This window comes from Anabrus simplex, chromosome 1 (genome assembly GCF_040414725.1).
Source record: "Anabrus simplex isolate iqAnaSimp1 chromosome 1, ASM4041472v1, whole genome shotgun sequence".
NCBI classification, from domain to species: domain Eukaryota; kingdom Metazoa; phylum Arthropoda; class Insecta; order Orthoptera; family Tettigoniidae; genus Anabrus; species Anabrus simplex.
The window spans coordinates 1,083,084,096-1,083,107,795 of record NC_090265.1 but is presented as its reverse complement, the minus strand read 5'-3'; the positions used below and the strand labels follow the sequence as shown (position 1 = coordinate 1,083,107,795).

General features: G+C 39.4%; 1 protein-coding gene across 1 annotated transcript in view; it reads right to left on the bottom strand.

Moving 5' to 3' along the window:
* The window catches only part of Mcm6 (minichromosome maintenance 6), a 121,355-nt gene that overhangs the window by 66,209 nt on the left and 31,446 nt on the right, over nucleotides 1-23,700 (bottom strand). Inside the window, exons 6-8 of the mRNA XM_067137224.2 lie at nucleotides 11,993-12,164; nucleotides 3,851-3,975; nucleotides 3,520-3,753 (exon numbers count right to left, since the gene is read on the bottom strand). Coding sequence (XP_066993325.2) covers nucleotides 3,520-3,753; nucleotides 3,851-3,975; nucleotides 11,993-12,164 — 531 coding nt within the window. The remainder of the gene's footprint in view (nucleotides 1-3,519; nucleotides 3,754-3,850; nucleotides 3,976-11,992; nucleotides 12,165-23,700) is intronic.

Genomic DNA, 23,700 nt, shown 5'->3' with positions numbered 1-23,700 from the left:
CCACTCTACACAACCACGACAGCCACATTTAACTCACGACACAAGCTATCAATCTGAATCTCAACCAGCCGTGTGGCATTCAACTGGTTTTGATACCTCTGGTACTAAAAATGCACTGATAGCTTGGATGTTAGCAGTATTTCATGAATTTTGGCAGCATACATGAGGAGTAACAGCTGAAGCCTTGTATATAAAGGTGGAACTCCCAATTCCACAAGAAGGCTGGGAATCAAGCTAGTACTGAAAGCCCCAGTTGCTAGACTCCACTATGGTGAATACTATCTTAAATGCTCAGGGAAGATCTTGATACTGAACCATAAGCCACACTAATATAGTCAATCCGAGAAAGGACCAAAGCCATGTAAAAATGTAGCAGCACTGCACAGCCAATTCCCACAAAGTGTCACTGAGAAACGAAAGCATGTTAAGTCTCTTTATGCAGGCAACCTTCAACTGACGGATGTGGGGCTGCCATGTTAGTCACTTATAAAAATTGAGACACAAGAACCTGCAAGTGTCAACTACCACTAATAAGACACTGTCTCGCAAGCAAAGTTCTGATTCAGGATGCACGAGCTGACGTCAACAGTTTCTGTTACGCTAATACGTAATATATTCCTTCTTTTAGGTCCGTCTTGGATTGAGATATTTCTAGAATCTCAAATCCTTTGAACTAATGTTTTCAAGAAATCCGGTCTACTATTATCAAGTCTATCCATAATTAAGGACACTACAATCAAACTATAGACTATTAACGCACATCAATATTATTCAACACATTGTATTTACAAAGGATTGTCATTTAACTTCACAATCTACCAAGGCAGAGTGAACCCTTTTTATAGTTCGCTAACATTATTTTTATGAGGAACTGTTTTTCACTAGACCTTTACCACAATGGACCTCCATACCAAACATAAAAATTTTTAATATTTCAAAATGACATCAGCCAAATTTACTTTAATGTATATAAGAACTAAATTGTATAACTGCCCAAGAAACACTGAATACCCTTAATGTCTGAAGCAGCTGTAATTTTTTAGAGGTAGATTTTACCAAAGACTTGTACTGCAATGAATCTCCATACCAAGTACAAAATGTGTAATGTTCCAAATATGACATTAGGCGAATTTATTTTAATGTATGTTAGTAACTAGAAGGTATAACTGGCCAAGAAAAACTGTATGCCCTTAAGGTCTAAGCAGCTAAATTTTTTTTTAAGAGATTGATTTTAACTGAAATAGATGCTTAATCAGCATTTTGCAACAACTACAAAGACTTGATAATATTTTAACTATTTATATCCAAAAGACTGTACAGAGTTAACAAATTATAATATATTGCATAAGAAATATGCTAGTAATTTCAATAAAAAGTTTTATGGTATACACTTAATATACAAAATAGTTTAAGAGTATGGTTGAATTTGTATATACATATATTTTAAAATTATGTTAATATAGATTTGTATAAAGCCCTGTAACAATTTTCCTTTGGCTGATGATGGTAAATACAAATGCCAAAACCGGTCCCTACGTTGAAATCGAATAAATATGTGATGTATTAATGACGTCACACTGTTGTAGTATAGAATAGGTGGAAACGATTACCATTACTCCTTAATGTATATCTCTACAAAACGATGATCCATCAGGAAAATATTCCTGATGCCTATAAAACTGTTGCTTTTACTCAGCGCCAGGTAACCCGGCTGCCGCTACATGCACATCTCGCTTGTCAGATTCGGCCAACTTCAACGGCTAGCGATGTACAGGCCTAATAAAGGCGCGAACGTTGAAGGTCAATGAACGAGTTTATTGTGCTGCTGTATAGCCAATTCTTCCCTTGCGTTTTTCCTGGACATTTTTTGTACAGTACGCCTTTCTAAAATTATCTTTGTCTTCACGCTAACGCCAAATATTGGCTCAGTTAGGCCTATGCCATAGTTTCTTATGGCTGCACAATTATTCTTCACTTCTGCATGTTTAATAACCACTAACAATAAATTGGCATCATAATATCGATGAGAACCCATTGAAAATTTGCCTGCAATACCTGTTCCACATATCCTTAAAATACGATTATCCATCACAAAAATATTCCTGCTGTCTATTAAACTTAATTTTACTAAGCATCAGGTACAGTAGACACGTTATAACTCTGCCACCGAGTAGCTGTGGCCTTTCTAAGAATTCGAAGGCTTGCAAGTTTTGATGCCATTCTGCGGATTTGAGAAAAGTTTTCGTAGAGGCTAATCGAATTTCATTCCCTCTTCACTATTTCTCAAGATCCAGTGACGTTACATAGAAGCACAGAGGTACAGAGGTGGGGTGGGGGTGAAAAGCAGGAGCGTGGTTACCATGGGAGCTGCCAGTGGTGTTCATTACTGTTAGGTCGCGAATGCAAGACAACCCTTAATTTTTCACATGAGATTCTGAGGAAAAATGTCGTCTTGGATTTGGAGAAATACGGTACCTATTTAAACCACTTAGCGTATCATTCTCAATAAGAGGATGGTATACCTCAACCAGCCACCACTTTTATTTGTATTGTAGGATGAGTTCAAGACTGTGAAATAGAAGAGAGTTCAAGTACTAAACATGGCAAACCATTACAAACTGTTGGGAAAAAAGTGATAACATTGAATGTGTTTGATAAGTTGCTAAGAATAATCCTACAGCAACCTGAGTTTGAAGTAGTCTACAGGTACCAGAAATATATTTTTCCTGTTGCAAGCTGATAATAGCTCCTGAAGTAAAATAAATACAAATTAGCCAACAGCAAATCCATCCTTATGCAACGGTATCACATATTCCACACGGTCCTCTCCTACTTCAGGAAGCCCATTTTTGGGCTGCAAAATCCTCTATGACACTTGTTTGTAGCTTGAAGTAAGTTTTTCTGTTCCCACCAATACCACACATTGCACTCGGACACTGAAAATTTATGCCTACTGCCCTATTCCCGTGAATCTTGGTGTAACTGATATTACTACTGATGCAGTATTACTTGCATAATTGCTCATTGTGAATTTAGTAACTAACAGCTACGAGATCACAGACTACACACAAAGCACTAGGCCTAGCATACAATGTTCAAGACAAGATTAACTTACACAGTCAGTGCTCACTCACACTGAAATAGTCCAGCACTACAATCTGGAAATACCAAGTATCAAAATAGAAAGGGTGCTACCTGCCACCTACATTTTGCAACACTCGCACTACTGCATAGTAAATGCTTAGAGAAAGTGGGAAGTGTCAAAAATGAAAAAAAAATCTGCCACTTGGAACTAAAACATTCTGTGTGTGTTAATTGATGATGATGATGATGATGCTTGTTGTTTAAAGGGACCTAACATCTAAGGTCATCGGCCCTTGTGTGTTAATTATGTGAAGACAAGAATTATGCCAGTAAATATGGTACTTTCCTTTGTTGTTCAGATTTTATCATTTGTTACTCCACAATAATTTGTGATAACAAACCTAACAAGTTGAGTTAACTGCCAAAGATACAAACCTTAGCAATAGAAATTGTTTGCTGTTCCATAGCCTCATGAATGGCAACCTGGTCATGAGGTTCCATCTTGTCAAACTCATCAATGCAGCACACACCATTGTCTGCAAGCATGAGTGCTCCTGCTTCAATGACAAAATCAAAAGATTCCTCATCTTTAACCACAGCTGCTGTGAGACCAGCAGCACTCGAGGCTTTACCAGATGTGTACACAGCACGAGGGCTGAAATCTGCAACCTAAAAATAAATATAAAAAGAGAGAAAAACCTCTTAGGTTTATAATCAAAATCTCTCCTAATGCCCATTGTATCTTACGATTTCCAAGACAACATACCTGCTTCAATAGTTGCGACTTGGCTGTACTGGGGTCTCCAACTATACAGCAGTTTATGTCGCCTCGCAGGGTTGTGCCTTCCAGAGTAGTTTTGGGTACTCCACCAAAAAGCATTAGAACAATACCTGCAGAAAAATTGTAACTGTAGATAATGTTTCTTGGAAGGTGAAGTAAAAAGAGCATATACAGTAGTTCACATATTTCTAGGTAGTAATTAAACATGTAATCCTCAAACCAAGAAAAAAGTAGAATTCTTATTTGTGACAATTGCAAGACAGTTATCATTATTGTGAGATCTTAACTTTCCACTGGTGTTGTAAGGACAGCAACAACCAAAAATGTAAAAATTAAAAAAATAACAAATGAAGGCAAAGAAACTGTTAACCAGGAAAAGGCGAAGGCCCTGAAAATAATTTTGGAATTCGGAACAATGTTTATACTGGCATTGTTATAGCGACATTTTACTGCAAAATGTTTTATCTTACATGTATGATATCTTCTTTTGGATAATTTTGTATTTTATGTTGACAGACAGTAAAAAAGATCTGTCTGTACCAAGTAGCTGTGGCCTTTCTAAGAATTCGAAGGCTTGCAAGTTTTGATGCCATTCTGCGGATTTGAGAAAAGTTTTCGTAGAAGCTAATCGAATTTCATTCCCTCTTCACTATTTCTCAAGATCCAGTGACGTTACATAGAAGCACAGAGGTACAGAGGCGGGGTGGGGGTGAAAAGCAGGAGCGTGGTTACCATGTACCCTATACATATGTATTGCTCCTGTTAGCTTTCTTACCAAAGCATTTATGAATTGAAAGTCAATTATCATATAGTCTACTATGGATCAGGGGCCCCTACCCTTTCACGAGTAACTGTGAAGAGCATTATTCTTGAAGAATGATTTATGCAACAGCTAATCCCATACTAGCACACAAGTCCAAAAAATGCTTTTCATTCCTATTTGCTTCCATATCTTCCACATATTTACCCACATCTTCTCATATACCGTATAATCTTGAATACCACCCACACTGTTTTTTCGAAAATATCGCTTCCAAAATTGGGTGTGGGCCTTACTTAAAATTTTGGGAAATTTATCTTTCTGAATGCGCGTAAATCGGGCATCACCGCCAGCGCGGCTTAGCAACAATGATCTCTCCGCTCTCAGTATTCGCTACTTCCGCGCTTGGCGTAAGTCTCATGCACGTTCTCGGAGTATCAACATTAATTCCACAAAGCATTTGTGATCTTTTACCGCGAGTGGGAAACTGAAAGTTGTTTGGGAAGCCGGTAGGAATACGATATTGACGAATATTGTATTCGCGATTGAAGAAGAAAAATGTGCTATTAACATGTAGTGGTGATCGCAGAGCTTCTCGTGGACTGAGTGTACAGTTTCCAGAAATTGAAAGAAAAAAAAAACACTTTATAAATATGTGACAGAAAGGCGGGAATTGGGATATGGTGCGTCAACCGAAATGTGTTACATAAAGGCATTAGAGATCGCAAAGGAACTTTCATCAGAAGGGTTTAAGGCACGCGAAGGATGGGTTTGTAATTTTTATAAAAGAAATGGGTTGAGCGTATTAAGGCGTACCTCAATTTCACGGTGTCTTCTTGGTGCCTACGATGAGAGTTATTGTCGTTTCAGCGTCACATAATTCGGTTGCAGAAGGAAAATACATATTTGCTTTCCCGAATTGACAATGCAGATCAGACCCCAGTCTACTTTGAAATGCCAGTGGACAGGACTGTGAATGTTAAGGGTGCGAAAAGTGTTACCATTAGAACAGGTGGTAATGAAGAACAACGGTGTATGGTAAGGTTATGTATTCTCGTTGACGGAACCAAATTGCCGCCGTACATTGCTCTCGAGCGAAAGGCGCTTCCTAAAAATCTACCCGCTAGTGTTATCGTCAGATCTCAGAACAATAACAGATTTCAATACGGATTAAAACATGAGATTAGATCTCAGAACTCCGGCTAGATGGACAGTTCACTTGTGGAAGACTGGGTAAAATGTGTCTGGCAACATTGCCCCAGTGCATTATTGGGACAAAAGAGCTTACTTGTTCTCAACAGTTACCTCAGCCACACAACAGACGCTGTGAAGAAACATATCAAGGATGGGAAAACCGACTTAGCAGTCATTCCAGGCGGGATGACGTCTATGCTACAGCTGCTGGATGCCTGTGTGAACCGTCCATTTAAAGCAGCCTTGAAACAGCTCTATACAGAATGGATGGCAGTTGATAATCACACACTAATGCCAACTGGTCGCATTCAGCGCACGGAAGTTCAGCTGCTGTGTTCGTGAATTTTGACGGCATGGAATCGTATCCCTGGAGACTTCATACGGAAGAGCCTCAGGAAATGTAGCATTTCTAATGCTATGGATGGCAGCGATGACATTTTGTGGGAAGGTGATGGTGATGAAAGTTCCGCAGTTGGTACTGATGATGATGATGATGAATGAACTCGTTGGATATCGTTCTATGTTTGTTTACTTTTATTTGTATTTTCTAATCATTTGACATGTGTTAGTAGAGATTGTAAATAATTTTGACTTCACTTTTTTATTATTTATTTTGTTCTTTCAAAATAAGGGTGTGGGTCTTATTCAGTGGCGGGTGGTATTCGAGATTATACGGTACTCAGTTTTATTTGCACTGAAATCGCCCATATAATAAGCCTGACTCATCATCACTACGGCTTGGATTCTTATATAATTACATATTCCAAAGTGTAGACACTTGAAAATTAAAAATGTTGGCAAATTGTGGAACTGATATGCTTATACCTGTGTTTCATATACAGTAGAAGTCCATTATAGCGAGAATTCATAACAGTGAAAAATTTACTCGCTATAACGGATTGTCGTTATATCCGATTTTGTATAAAAGTCAAAAAACCCTTCATGCACATTAAAATCGCTATGAAACGCCAATCAGTTTGTTCAAAACTTGTGTTTCCGCAGATGATATCCACACTACGGCTTACTTGTTTGTTATTTTTCGTAATCCGATACTACGTGAAAGTGTAGGTTTAATTTCATTCTGAAAAAAATATAGTACCGTATTTCTCCGAATCCAAGATGAACCCCAATTTTTCCTTCAAAAAATTTAAATCAGGCTCAAAAAGAAGTTTGTAAAATCATATGAATGCCTTGTTGTACATTAGGCCTACGCATTTTTAGACGCCGGACATTGACTTTCGTCACGCCGTATTTCTATTTTTTTTTGTGGCTGGACAATTATACTTGATTTTCGTGGGTTTAAGGACCATTAACTTAACATTGGCATCATAATACCGAAAAGAACTCGTTGAAAATTTTCCGGCAATACCTATTCCATGCGTCTCAACAATACAACGATCCATCAGGAAATTATTCTTGCTGTCTATAAAACTGTTATTTTTACGCAGCGTCAGATATAACCGGCTACCGCTACACGCACGTCTCGCTTGTCGGGCCAAATTCAGCAGCTAGCGATGTATAGGCCTAATCGCGAACGTTGAAAGTCAACGAACGAGTTTATTGCGCCACGGTATGGCCCTTCCACCCTTGCGTTTTTCATGCATATACCTCACTATTTCATCTTCGACTTCTTTAAAGCGTCCTTGTTGCGGACCACTGAATGCATTTTTTGTACAGTACGCATTTTTTTTAGCTCTTTGTCTTCACGCTAACGCCAAATACTGGCTTTAGTTAGGCCTATGCCATATTTTCTTGCGGCTGCACAATTATTTTACATTTTCGAGTGTTTAATAAACATCAACTTAAAATTAGCATCGTAATATCGACTAGAACCCGTTGAAAATTTGCCGGCAATACCTTTTCCACGTATCTTTACAATACGACTATCCATCACGAAAATATTCCTGCTGTCTATAAACCTTAATTTTACTAAGCGTCAAGTACAATAGACGTGTTATGACTCTGCCACTGAGTAGCCATGGCTTTTCTAAGAATTCGAAGGGTCGCATGTTTTGATGCCAATCTGCAGGTTTGAGAAACACACAGGCACTGCACAACCGATTGTCGCGGCTAGCAATGTGTAGTAAAAAGGCGGTCGTTTATTGTCAACGAGTTCTGTGCGCGTGTGAAAAGAAGCAGCGTGGTTACCGCGGTAGTTGCCAGTGGTATCAATTAACTTACTGTTAGGCCACGAATGCAACAACCCTCGAGTTTTTGCATGAGATTCTGAGAAAAAAAGTCTTGGATTCGGAAAAATACGGTATCACTCCAGATATTTCTGTGGCAAACACCTCAGCTTTCTTCTTCAAACAGCGTCACCTAACCTAACCGTGTATGTAGCCTATCATGAAAACATATTTGAAACGCATGTAGAGAAATAACCTCCACGCGAAAAATTTACATGTAAATAGCCGTAACTAGACGCAAGAAGATATGAAATATCCTCTGAAATCAGTGATGTACTCTGCCATATCTTAAGGTGTATCACATTCTTACTTAATTTCCGTATATTACATGAAAATGAAGATATCGTTTACTTCAGTCTTTATTTTTAACGAGTTAACAACTGGTATCAGCCACGTTATTTACGCATTTATTACGAAAACGTGTTATCCTCTTTCATTTCGAATTTTCTTTAGAGAACAGCAGTCGATGGGTGTTACTAATCAACTCCAACATCGCCTTTGAATGTCAACGAGAGAGATCACAAATGCACAAAGTGAGAAAACTATACCGTACCGAAGATGATCGATCGCATTTCGTTGCAAACGTTTCAGTTTTCTTATTCAAACAGCGTCACGTATCCTAACTTAACCGTACTATACGTATGATGAAAACACACTTCAAGCGCCAGTAGAGAAACTATAACTTTCTCGCTACAAATTTTCATAATAGCCTTTCCGTAATTTAACCAGACGCGACAAAATATAAACTAACCTCTGAAATCAATTAAGCACTCTGCCATATCTCGAGGTTTATCCCATTCTTACTTAATTGCAGTATTTAGCCTCAAAATTAAGCGGTAGTTTAGTCAGCCTTAATTTTTAACGAGTTAACCATTATCGGACAAGTTATTTACGCATTTATTATGAAAATATGTTCTCTTTCATTTCGAATTTTCTTTACGGAACAGCTGTCGGCGGGTATTACTAATCGACTCCGACATCGCCTTCGAATGTAGACGAGATAAATCGCTAGTGCACATAGCGAGGAAACGATGCCGAAGGTAATCTATCGCATGCAATATCATCGCTGTGGTGTATCAATATTGGTAACGGAAAAAATCGCGCGCGCTTAATCACTCGTAATAACGGATGCGCCAGTGATAGGGTTCTCGCTGTAACCGAAGAACGATACACAGTTTAATATAGGAATTTTGAAGGGACAGAAAAAAGTCGTCGCTACAACGGAGTTCTCGTTATATGCTGTACACGCTATAGCGCACTTCTACTGTACATATTTTTTTAATATTCTTAGTAATATTTCGTATTTCTACATATTACATGAAGAATGTAATATTTTTGTACATATCAAGGTAATTATTTAAAAAAATTAAATAATGTGTCAGCTTGTTTAATTTTCAGACTATAGTGAAATAATTGGTGAATTTCATCTCATAGAGAATACGGTATGTAACAATTGCTAACGTTCGCTTTAAATTCCGTTAAAACTGGGGTTTCTAACCGTTTTTCTGTGAAATACTGCTGCTCCGAGTGCTTCAACTGAACACAACAGCATAATCCTTTCTCAGAATCTGGTATGGATACGTGCCTTTCAATGGTCAGAGTTTCTAACAAACCCCATGCAGTCTTGAAACTAAATCCAGGTTATTCAAGTTCTTTATCTGTTTGCAAGATCATTTGTGGCAAACAAGAAGTGGTTCTGGAAGATAATTCAGCCACCTAGTTTTATCTCAATATGAACTTGTGACTTTCTGCAATATCTCAGCCTACAAGAGAATTTTATCAGATCAGCACCAGACCATCACAGTGGACAACAGGGAAAAAGTACTTGGTGACACACTGCACATCATGATAAAAAAAAAGTTACCAAACTATTTGTGTTACAGTAAAATAGAATAGAATACTCCCACCCCTAGTTCTGGATCGCCTGAAACTGGGGAGAGAGCATTCATTTATTGATTTTAATTTGTTTATTTACATGCATTAAATTAATCTTCATACAATTTGACTATTGCTACATTAAATATTGTACTTAAAGCTAATAATGTTCATATTCGTTACACAAAATATCATACCTTTTTCATTTCTTTTAGCTTTCTTTTTGTCCTAGATGTAGTACAAATACTACATATTCTATGATAAACATGTATCCTACCCTCCATTCTTTTAATTAGTGCTTTTCTTTTTAAATTCCATTTTTTTTAATACAAAAAGGAATTGCTATTCTTCAGGTGTAATCTACTCTTTACTTAATAATTGAACAAATGTATAGAGTTCTTTCTCACTTTCTATTTTTGATTTATATTTGCCACCAAAATATGTAACTCTACATGTGTCAGTTCCCCTATAATAGAATACTCTCAATAGATGTGCTTCTTTGATTATTTCTCCACAAAATAAACAATTTTTTTTTGGGTCATGTTTCTCTTTCAGACCCTTATTTTTTTATATACCCCCATTACCCACCACACCACACCTCTTAGTTCTCTATTTGCAAGCCTTTCTTTTCTTACTGAAATATTTTGGATAATTTGACAGAATTCCAATAATGTTCTTTTAGTCTTCTCAATATGCTTTACTCTATTTGTTACTTTCTTGCTGAATTTCTTGTCTTTGTTCTGAATCTCTTTACTCCATGACGCACGTGTGATAAACTGATATAACTTGAAAATAATATTCTCTCACCCATGGGTAAATAATGCAAGTATCGAGCTCGAATTATTATTATTATTATTATTACTTGTAATGTATAGCTATGAAGTGTTTACATCCATTTAGTATTAGTAATATCATTTTTATTACATCATACAATAGCGTTGTTTGTGAGGTTATGTCATAAAACATGCACTGTATATAGACGTTTGCATCAGTTCAATTAATGTAAGAATCTGTATATAATTCATTCTTACCTTATATAATTTGTAATCCACTACAAAATTGTGAAACACGCTGTAACTTCCAGAATGGTACTGGGTAGACGAGAATGAAGGAGAATATTATGAGTTAACAGGTTATACTTGTGACCACGTGTTGTGACATGCTTTTAAGCAGTCATCTGTTTCAACTGTGTTTTAAAGTTGCAGTCTCCATGTGCAGTGATAGGCAATTGTCAAAATGTGTTTAATTTGTAAATAGATGTGAATAAATAACTGTAACAACTGACAGCATTTCGTGTGTGTCTTTGTGGATACGTTAACTGGCGACCGTGGGACAGGACGTAAACATTTACAAGTGAATACGAGTGTAGTAGATCAAAATGCACATGATACTAGAGAATACATCGCTGAAACAACTCGAGGATACTCGCCAAGAGGAATCACCCGATGAACGGGAATAAAAAATCCCTACAGACGTGGCTACGGGAAGATCTTGTGGCAAAAGGATAAGATCCCAAAAAGTTTTTTATCGAACACGACGAAGATTCGGAGACAGAAGAAGAAGTAAATATAACAAAAATGTGTTCTAACTTAATGACGGCGATGCAGGCACTAACAACAACATTTCGGACGTCAATTCCTTTTAACCAGATTCACCTTGGAAAAATCAGGGTCCTCAAATTGCACATGGGCATAAAATACTTGAGAAAATATGGTATTCTGCCAGAATACTTAAGATGATGAGAAGATAATCAGCATTCTAACTAACAAATGGCCAACAATATTATTATTTTTACAACTGGCTTTATTTCGCACTGACACAGATAAATCTTATGGCAACGATGATACAGAAAACTGCTAGAAGTGGAAAGGAAGTGACCATGGCCTTAATTAAGATACAGCCCCAGTATTTGTCTGTTGTGAAAATGGGAAACCACAGAAACCCATCTTCAGGGCTGACAACAGTGGGGTTCGAACCCACCATCCGCCGAATGCAAGCTCACAGCTTGACCAACTCGCTCAGTCTTAATATTAGTAGTTTAAAGTGCATCTGCATTTCAACAGCCCAAGAGGAATATTGCCATACGCATGCATAACATGAGCACATACTGACCTCGTTTAACTTCATCATTTCCATGAATAGAAGGGAACAAGCTGGTCACTAGGTTTTGATACAAATTACGATCTCGACTCATTTCATAAACTTTGTTCCACTCTGCGTCAGTCATCTGTTCCTTCATGACCTTAGCAGTCATCTCTTCCATGATTAACTCCTCCCCACCAAACTGGAAATACAATTCACCACCTGATTACTTCTCTGCTGAAGTCTTTGGAATACAGAGCAGGCAATGATCAGATATACTGGAAAAGAATCAATGTAATTACTACTGCAAAAAAAGAAACAAAAATATTCAAGTCAAATGATTGAAGATCCAAGATGAAATTACAGACAGAACAGTGCACCATTTAAGACTTTGAGTGGAAAACATGTCTTCATTTGTGTTGATGGAAATCAATTATTGAATTAGTGTATGCATCTGCTTTGGCACAGTTACTTTTCACCCATTCTTGCCTAAATCAAAGAGTCTGGGTTATATCATAATGAGGTAATTACAGTATATTGGCTTGTTCAATTGTATAGGGCATTCGTGAAAATTGGTACAATTTTGTATTTACAAACCAACACAAAGATGACAAATTTTTATTTTCACCCACAGCTGAACACAGCTCAAAGTAAGACAACCCTGCACCAGTCATAACACCAGACAATGATGACTGCTCATGGATAGTCAGTCACAGTTTGTTGTTATGAAAGTAAGCATATTTTCTGTCTTTGTATCAACTCAGACTGCAGTTTGATCAGTATCACTGAAGTCCTTGTGTTAGAGCTTCCATTCAGTCCATAGGTGTCCCAGCTTTATTTTATATTTTTTTTATTTTCAAAACCTTCCTCCACTTGGAGGCTGCCAAACACAAAGAATACATAAACAATTTTATTAAAAAATAAAATAAGTCAATTATGTCTCACTCTGGAGAGTATAAGTGGTGTCTGAGTATCAAAAGAGAACCCCTGAGCGCTTTCAGCCCCCAGTCGACGAACTCCTTGGTACTGATGTTAATGGCCTTCATCAGTTCTATCATCTTCTTAGGGACTATCCCTCTCGCACCGATCATGGGACCCCTCACTTCTATGTCGCCCAGTTCTTATTTATTCTTACAATATAGCACTGTAGGCAGGTAGATAGACTTCTTTTCTCGGTCCACTTCGTCTGGTTGGTCGGAGTGTGTTTCGAATCTTACTGTGGGGTCTAATATATATCCTTTCTTCCCTTTCATTGCGATCATATCAATCCTTCTCATGCTGCCATTTACTTCTATGCCATCAACTTTCTCATGCACTTGAAATCCTTTCTCACAAAGCGCCTGTGCTATAGATGACCTGATGTTGTGATGTCTAGTGTTTCGAAGAGCTTCACCAAAGGCACAGGAACCCAAGACGTGAGGTAATGTTTCAGTCTCACTACACCTTCTGCAGCAGTTAGCATCAAGGGACCTTCCTGGTACAGCTCTGACAGGTGCAACGTTACATGCCATTTCCAGCGCATCTCTCCACTCTGTGCCAGAAAGGCCATCGTGGTTTCTAACCCAGCGGTTTGAAAGAGGGAACTCCTTGTACAGACACACTCCCTGACCTTTACTTCTCAACTGGCACCATTTTTCAAATTCAGATTCTTGTAATTTGTTTCTGAGTTTCTTGGTGTCATACTCACCGTGCCTGTTCTTCATATACTCAGTTTTACCATTTACGTTTAACTCAGTTAAAAATCTGTTCATTTCATCGTCTAGGTTTCTGGTGGCTTCAATATATTGGTTCTCCTCATCACAACGTGTTAGTGAAATAAGTTTTACCGAAGCATATTGTCAACATCAGAACTAGAGAATTTTCAAGAATGTCATTTATATAAGTCATGTAGGTAGATGTGTAGTAATTCATTCATAAATTCCCTGCCAAGCTAAGTTTACATAAGAACATAATACAAAGACAAGACTAATCAAATCATATATAAATAAACAGGTACATGAATAGGAATACATAATAGTATAAACATGACACAATACGGAGCAACAGCAAAACGAGGCAAGAACAAATGTCAAAATACGAAGAGACAATAACAAACATGAAAAACAAAAAAGGACAAGGACAACTTAAAACCTTCATACACTGACATCTTGAAATAAATGGGCCCTCTCATCATCAATCCTAACTCTTTGATATCCATTCCTTCTCAGCCCCTGACAAGCTTGTTTCTCCTTCCCAGGTACATCAGGAGGGCAGACATCAACACTAATTCAGGAGCCATTTTTACTGATTTTTCTGTCTTGATGCTACTTTATAGCATTGGTATGGTAATTAAAAATCTATCTTCAATACAGTGGAATCTTGTTAGTATATCATGGAATAGAAAGTCTTCCTGGTTAACACTGTGATTTTTATTGGTCCCAGTCCTAATGCTATTGAATACACATTAACATATCCTCACCAACATGTTTTCCCTTCCCGCTTAAGACAGTTACATTTTTATAGCACTGTTTAACTGGACATTATTTTCCTAGGCACTCTGTTATTTCCCTTCTTTAGACATAATCCATTCCCCTTTTTCCTGACATCACCTTTCCTGCAAGGTCAGGTAATTTCTGGCACTTCACCTTCCTCTTCCATTATTTTGTCCCAGTCCAAGTTTCTTCTTCTTGCACATCTTTTCATTGAATCAACCTACCTTGTTCTGGATCTCCTCACTCTCTCTCCCTCAAACATCATCTCCATCCTGTTTTAAGTATATCTTTCCTCCTCCATATTCTTTACATGTCCAAACCATTTTAATTTATCCCTATCAATTTTCTCATTTTTTTCTATTCCAACTTCCTTTCTAACATCTTCATTCCTCAATTTGTCTTTCATATCATACTTCTTAAGTATTTCATTTCACTGTCTTTAATTCTACTCTCCTCCTTTCTTGTCACTGTCCAGGTCCCAGCCGCATGTACATTGTCTCTTTACACTTCCTTGGTATTTCTCTACTCCAGACAAATTTTCTTACACTCTGGTAGAATGTTGAACACTCTTGCTAATCATGTCCTGCATTGTATTCTGCATTAATGCACTCCGTAAGTATGCTGATTTGAAACTGTCCTCAATTCCAAGGTTTTGACCACCAATTCTCATAATACCATCTCCTTGTATTTTTTATCTTGATATCACCATCGCCTTGCTTTTCTCTGTGCTGATTTTCAATTTTCTCTTCAGTGCATCAAGCTGTTTTTGCACTTCTTTGCTGTTCATTCCCCAGGCCACAATACCATCTGCAAGATCTTCCTATTGCCATATGCTTCCTTTGTCTCCTTTACACTTTCATCCATAACCATTAGGAACATAAGCGGTGACAACACATTCCCGTCTTACGCCAGTTTAATTTCTAAACCATTCCATCTTTCCAACCGGAGTCTGTACACCGCTGATGCAACTGTTGTACATTGCTTGCACTATTTCTACAGTTTATATATCCAGTCTCTTTTATACCATGGTTTCCCAAACCTTCTCCCTGGGAACACCTTTGTTAGATCTATGTATGTCATGACAAGATCCTTTTCATATTCCCAATACTTTTCCATTAATTGCCTCATGGTGAAGACTGGGTCCACTGTAGATCTACTTCTAAAGCTATACTGTTCCTCTTGTGACTCTTCTTCTACCTTCTTTCTCATTCTATTATCAAACATCTTTTCCAGTATTTGTGCCACTCGTGATGAGTGTGTGTTTCCTCTATAGTTATCACACACATTTTTTGTCCCCCTTCTTAAAGACCGGCATTATTATTATTATTATTATTCCATTTCTGCAGGCTTCTGGCGCAAGTTTCCATTTCCATATGGACTTTAACAATCTCTACACTCATTATGGACCGCTAATTCCACCTCTAACAATGGCTTCTGGCGCAAGTTTCCATTTCCATATGGACTTTAACAATCTCTACACTCATTATGGACTGCTAATTCCACCTCTAACAATGTTATATAATCTTCTACTGATCAGTAATCACTCTGTACTACTACCATCTTCTCTGCACAATTTCTCACATTTAGCAGCTAATCAAAATAATCCTTTTATGTAAATTCTTGCCAACTTTTCTTCTCCTACCGATCTCTTACATTTCCTTTCATTAACAAGATACCTCCATTTGCTCATTCTTCTTTTTATCTCTATTCCATTCTTGTCGTGCTTTCTTCTTTTCCTACATTACTTCTCTCACCTTCTCATTCCACCATGTGTCTTCTTTTCTTTCAATCTTGTTGATGTTCTACCACAAGAGCGCTCTGCCCTACTTACAAATGCCCTTATAAAGTTGGACGATTCATCTTCTGCATTTCATACTTTAGTAACTGAATTTTGTTGTTTCAGTCTCTTCAGAAATTCCTCCTGTACTTTCTTATCTTTTAATTTCCACACTTTTATTTCACTATCTCTTATCTAATTTTCACCACTCTCATTTTTGCTATCACAACTCTATGATCACCATCGAATGCTTCTCCTGGTAAAGCTGTTATATCCACTAACTGTCTAAATTTGTTTTCTCCACCAGAAAGTGATTAATTACTGATTTTATTCTTCTTTTACCCCAACTATATCTTGTAATTTTCCTGTTGTTTTTCTTCCAAAAACATGTGTTACCCACAATCATTCCATTTCTCTCACAAAACTCAACGAAGATATTACGTATACTCGAATTTGGAGGTTGTTAATGAAATAATCAATAGCGCTACAGAAAATCAAATAACATAATTTTCCTTGTTTCATTTCATGTTAGGTCATGGAAGTTTGGAATGCAAAAAATGCCCCTATTTAAATGTGTTTCATCCATGCGTCAAATTTAAGACATTGCTTCCCAAATGCCCATTATGTTATAGAATCCAAATAATAACACAATATACTTTGGGATGTTTTAAAATTCACTTTTAAATATAAGAATTTTATGTTTCCAAGAAATTTTTTTTATGAATTTGTAAGGTAACTATAACTTGGCTTAAGGTAGTTGGAAAATTGCATTCTTGGTCATGTTGTGATCTTTATATATCCTCTGGTTATGCTATATGTCTGAAATATGTAAACAAATTAATTGTTTTAAATATGAATTTGTAACTACATACGGTAGAATGACATGGCTCAACAGCTGGCTGCTGCAGGGAAAGCCTTACAACATTGTCTGGATAGCACGGAACACCGGGCAATGCCCGCCTTCATTCAAAATTAAATCTACTGATAAGTTACATGTACGGTAACATTTGCTAATGTTCTTAATTACATGTATAATTGAAGAACTGAAGATCCATATACAGGTAAGTGGGCCGCCCTATGGTAGAAGTCCAAACTGTGTAGTTTGGGAGAGAGCAAGCCCACGTGGTAGGCCTATTACGTGTCATAAGAAACTGAGGGAACTGGCTGTGCAGTTTGATCACATTGCTGTGAGCTTGCTTTCAGGAGATGGTGGATTCGAACTGCACAGATGGTAGATCTGAAGTTTTTTTTTTGTGGTTCCCTCATTTTCATTTCAGGCTAATGCTTTGGCTGTACCTTCATTAAGGCAATGACCGCTTATTGAAGTCCTAGCCCTCTTGCCTTACAAACTGTCTTCATGTGATTTAAGCCATGATATATATAAAAATCTGGTAATGTTGTTTGACTCATTAGAGCCCCAGTACATTTCCTGAGTTTCACTAATGTTGTAAGCTTGAGATACACCAACTTGCAAGCTGAAAATATGTTTAAAATGCCCCTCAGCTGAGGCCTTTTATTTTGCAACAGTGGGTTGTTAAACATTGTTTTCTGATCACACTCTTTGACCATGAATTATTTGGAGGTCAAACTCAGCCATGTGCGGAAGAATGGCTTTGACCATCATCCTGAATGCGATAACACTTTGAATCGATTCGAAACTCTGAGGTGGGAGTTTCAATGTATGCGCCACTGTTGAAGGATGCAGATGCTTTTTGTTGTATGTCCGGCGCTCCCTTCTCGCTCCGCCAGCCAGCTGCAAGCGCGCCTGTGTATCATTCTGCTAGCTTCGACGCGCAGCCCTCAGTGCGCGTGCCTGACCATCGAGTGTACTATAAATAGGAGCTCCCTGCCTGCTCACTTCCCCACTTGCCCCGGTGTCCAGCTCCAGAATACACCCTACGTCGAGCACGGAGGCTACTCCTCTTGAAAATGTGCTTCGACCAGGTGGACTGAATTTCTGGCAGTACGAGGTTTCACCTCTGGTCACCGCTCCCTTACCTGTTTCCGCTGCCTATGTTCCGTAATTCTTTTACAAGCCATTTTCATTCCCTAATTTATGCAAGCTCCCTTAGTTTCGCTAGGTGGAATTTCTTCAATCAATTGAACTTGCTTTTTAGGAATTCAGGCACTTCAGCAAACAAGGACTCTCAAAGACATTTATGTTAGTGTGCCAGATAGTTCTCGACTATCAACGTGTCAATTCACAAAGACTATCTTTTCAAGATAGAAGTGTATATAAAGACTGCAAACCTGTACATATTGTATAAAGACAGACTTTTCTCAAGATTCAATATTCCTTTTGCTTCAAAATAAATTTCAGTTATTTGTGTAAATATCATAAAGTGAAGCAATAAAAGTTGTGTTTTGTAAATTTCAACCTTGGTTACAACACAACTCTATGGCGACGAGGTAAAAAAGCAACTCTATACTTCTTCGACCCTAGTTGCCAACTCTATAGCGACGAGGTAAACAAGCAACAAACTACACGTCATCAGCCCCAATCGCCAACTCTATAGCAACGAGGTAAACACGACACTACCATTCAACAGGCCCAGTTGTCAACTCTACGGCGACGTGCTCAACAACAACGACACTCCAACCAGTTCTGACACACAGCTTACCTTACTCTTTCTTGCACGCATCTCGCAATGGCTACTGCGGAACAACTCGCTACGGTCTTCCAAGCCTTACAGCAGCAACAACAACAGTTTATGCAACAACAACAGGCCGCACTACTTCAGGCTATTCAAGCTATTTCTGTCTCTACACAGCCATCAGCTATTCCTCCGTTCTCTGCTTTTGATCCGGCTAAGGAAGAATGGTCAGTTTATTTAGCCCGTTTACAACAGCATTTCATCTGCCATGCTGTCCCAGATGATCAACGCCGCCGCGCACTATTTCTTAGTTCGGTTGGCAATGCTACGTGTGAATTACTACGTAAATTAAGTCCGGAAGAACACTTATCTGAGGTACCCTTCACGCAGCTCTTGGCCCGTCTCACGGAACACTATGCCAAAGCTCCTCACATAGTGGCTGCTCGCTATAAATTTTTTCAGTGCAGAAAGCAACCCCATCAGACACATACTGAATGGATAACTGAATTGCGTGGTCTAGCTAAACCCTGCCAGTTCATCTGCTCCAAGGACGGTTGTGGTTCATCCTACACTGATTCTCTCATTCGGGACATGATAATTTTACATACTCCTGAAGACAAAATACGTTTTGCCGCTGTCAAGCAGAGTAACCCTTCTTTAGAAGACGTCCAGCGTATTGCTACGGTTTATGAGCTTACTACCAAGACTGCCGCAGCCATAGCTTCTCCACACGAAGTTGCACAAGTCTCGCCTCAGGCCCGCAAGTCCTCTGCTACAGTGAACCGTACGGATAAGGCGCTCTCCACCAAGCATTCTCGCCAGGTTCCCTCTCGTAATGCTACACGGAAGCCCAATTCTAAGAGCACCTCGAAACTCCTGCCTTCCTGCCGAGGTTGTTTCAAGCATCATGAACGTCGTGACTGTCGTTTTTTCAAAGCTACTTGTGAACGATGTAATAAACTTGGACACATTAAGACTGTCTGTCAAAGTTCGCTCCGCCCTGCTAAGACTACTGCAGCACGCCGGAAGCATATACAGCCCCGCCAAGACATGGAAGTTGATCAGATCAATCTTATTCTTCCCACAAAGGATTCTCACAAAATCATCATTCCTCTCTCATTCTCTGATCGATCTGTCGATTTTCAATTAGATACTGGATCACCTGTCTCTATTATTAACCCGACTACCTACCACGACTTAGGTTCACCTTCATGCTCTCCAGCTGACATCCAGCTCGTGACATTTAACAAGAAGAAAATTGACATCAAAGGTCAAATCAAGCTTCAGGCTAGTTATAAAGGAATTCAGAAGGCCATTCCTCTTCTCGTAGTTAACAACTACACTGCATCAAACATTATGGGCATGGATCTATTTAACTTATTTGGTTTCCAGATACATGACAACATTAACGTCGTATCTACATTGCATCCTACTTCTGACGTTACCGCTCTCCTGGCGCAGTTTCCTGAAGTCTTCGACTCTCAGCTCAGAACAGCCAACGACTATACAGCTCACATACAGCTGAAATCCGGAGCTAAGCCTCGCTTCCTCAAAGCTCGTCCAGTACCCCTAGCACTTCAAGACCAGGTCACGAAAGAATTAGAAAGATGGATACAAACTGGAATTGTAGTCCCAGTTACTTCTAGTCAATGGGCTACTCCACTCGTGGTAATCAAGAAACCTGATGGTAATGTTCGACTTTGTGGCGATTTTCGATCTACAGTCAACGCACAACTCGACACCGATATCTTTCCTATTCCCCGTCCAGAAGACTTATTCCGTCGTCTCTCTGGTGGACAATTCTTCTCTCGAGTTGATCTTAAAGAAGCATATCTCCAGCTACTTTTAGACGAAGAATCTAAGAAATTTCTCACACTCAACACTCCTCTCGGACTGCTCCAGCTCCAGCGGCTCCCATTCGGCGTTTCATCCTCAGCGGCTATTTTTCAGCGCTATTTGGCTCAACTCACCGCCTCCATTCCCGGTTGTGCTAACTACCTGGATGATATTATTGTTACTGGAAAAGATCATCAGGAACATCTAACCAATCTACGCCTCCTTCTCCAGAAATTGAAAGACAATGGCCTACGAGCAAATCTCGCTAAATGTACCTTCTTTCAACCTCAAGTTCACTACCTAGGACATATACTTGATAAGAATGGAATTCGTCCTAGTACACAGAATGTCTCAGCGATAGTAAACATGCCAGCACCTCAGAACCTCAAGCAGCTTCAGTCCTTCATAGGCAAAGCGAACTATTATAATAAGTTCATTCCACGCTTCGCTACAGTGGCAGCTCCATTAAACGCTCTACGTAAAAAAGGTGTTAAGTTTCAGTGGACTCCGCAATGCCAACAGGCATGGAAAACAATCAACAACGCCTTAATTCAAGCTATACAACTCACTCATTTTCAGCCCGACAAGATCATCACGCTAGCTACTGACGCTTCAGACTACGGTGTCGGTGCCGTTCTCTCCCAGAAGGATCGTCATGGACAAGAACGCCCCATCGCCTTCGCTTCGAAAACACTTAATGACCATCAACGTCGATACTCACAGATAGAGAAAGAAGCTTTAGCCATCATCTTTGGTATTCGCCGTTTCAATGAATATCTATATGGCAACCATTTCCTGATCATTACCGATCATAAGCCTCTCGTACACTTATTCCATCCTGGTAATAAGATCCCAGAGAATTCCCTCAGAAAGCTTCAAAGATGGTCCATGTTCCTTTCTGATTATTCCTATCAGATTGTATATCGAGCCACATCCCAGCATTGTAATGCTGATGCCCTCTCCCGCTTACCCGTTGGTCCTGATACTGCCTTCGATTCTCAAGAATCTGAATGTCTTCAGTTGGACATAGAACTTGAAGATACTGTATCCAGTTTTCCTATTGATGCTACCTGCATAGCTAAAGCTACGGATAAGGACAGTACACTTGCTACTGTACGTACTTACATCCGCAACGGTTGGCCTCTTCAGAGCACACTTCCTGCCCACCTGGCACCTTATCATCGTATGCAGCATCGTCTCACGACTCGTGCCGGAGTTGTATTACTAGAAGCAGGCACCATCTTCCGAGTGGTTATCCCACTTAGCCTACAGAAACACGTTCTCGGATTATTACACCAAAGCCATTGGGGTATCTCCAGAACAAAGCAACTCGCCCGTCAACACTGCTACTGGCCCGGTATTGATGCCGCCATCGAAAAGCTCATACGTCATTGTGAGCAATGTCAAACGAATCAGAACGCCCCGTCTTCTGATCTTGCTTCATGGCCTCCTGCTACTACTCCATGGGAACGAGTTCACATCGATTTCGCAGGTCCTTTCCTCAATTCCATGTGGTTAATAGTCATCGATTCACTGTCAAACTTTCCATATGTCGTGGATATGCATTCGACTACTACAACCGAAGCTACCATTCGTGCTCTCCAGAAAATCTTTACTACAGAAGGTTTACCGCAAGTACTCATTTCGGACAACGGACCTCAATTTACAGCTACTGCTTTTCAGAACTTTTGTACACATAATGGCATTCGTCATATCCTAGCACCACCTTTTCACCCTCAATCTAATGGTGAAGCTGAACGCTTCGTACAAACATTTAAAAGAAGTATGAAGAAAGCTGTCTCTTCAGGCTTAACTAAAGACCAAGCCTTGCTCCAACTCTTAAACAACTACAGAACTCTACCAGGCGCTGATAATATCACTCCTGCACAGAAGCTCCATGGACGACCTCACAGAACTTTACTTTCTCTGTTACAGCCTCTTCCGACCCAGCATAAGACCTCACCAACGAAGTTCTCCCTCAACGACAAGGTCTACACCAGGACATTCAAATCCAATCCACTCTGGATACCTGGAGTCATCTGCAGATCTTTGGGTCATCGTCTATACGAGATACAGACTACGGAGAAACGTATCTGCCGCCATCAAGATCAGATACGTCTGCGCTACCGCCCCTGTCCAGCTATTGATGCTATTGCTAAACCAGATAAATCTATTGCTGAACGCGCTTTAGATCATTTAATAACAATGGGTTCCTTTCAGGACGAGACAGCGCCACTCCGCCCAGTTCCAGCTCCGGACAATACAACAGAGTCATCAGCAGCTCCGCCCCAGCATCGCAGTCGCCGCCAGCGCCGCCGCCGTTTCACGCCGTACCGGCGTATTTAGGAGGGGAGGGTGTTGTATGTCCGGCGCTCCCTTCTCGCTCCGCCAGCCAGCTGCAAGCGCGCCTGTGTATCATTCTGCTAGCTTCGACGCGCAGCCCTCAGTGCGCGTGCCTGACCATCGAGTGTACTATAAATAGGAGCTCCCTGCCTGCTCACTTCCCCACTTGCCCCGGTGTCCAGCTCCAGAATACACCCTACGTCGAGCACGGAGGCTACTCCTCTTGAAAATGTGCTTCGACCAGGTGGACTGAATTTCTGGCAGTACGAGGTTTCACCTCTGGTCACCGCTCCCTTACCTGTTTCCGCTGCCTATGTTCCGTAATTCTTTTACAAGCCATTTTCATTCCCTAATTTATGCAAGCTCCCTTAGTTTCGCTAGGTGGAATTTCTTCAATCAATTGAACTTGCTTTTTAGGAATTCAGGCACTTCAGCAAACAAGGACTCTCAAAGACATTTATGTTAGTGTGCCAGATAGTTCTCGACTATCAACGTGTCAATTCACAAAGACTATCTTTTCAAGATAGAAGTGTATATAAAGACTGCAAACCTGTACATATTGTATAAAGACAGACTTTTCTCAAGATTCAATATTCCTTTTGCTTCAAAATAAATTTCAGTTATTTGTGTAAATATCATAAAGTGAAGCAATAAAAGTTGTGTTTTGTAAATTTCAACCTTGGTTACAACACTTTTCACTTCCTGGATTTTAATTCT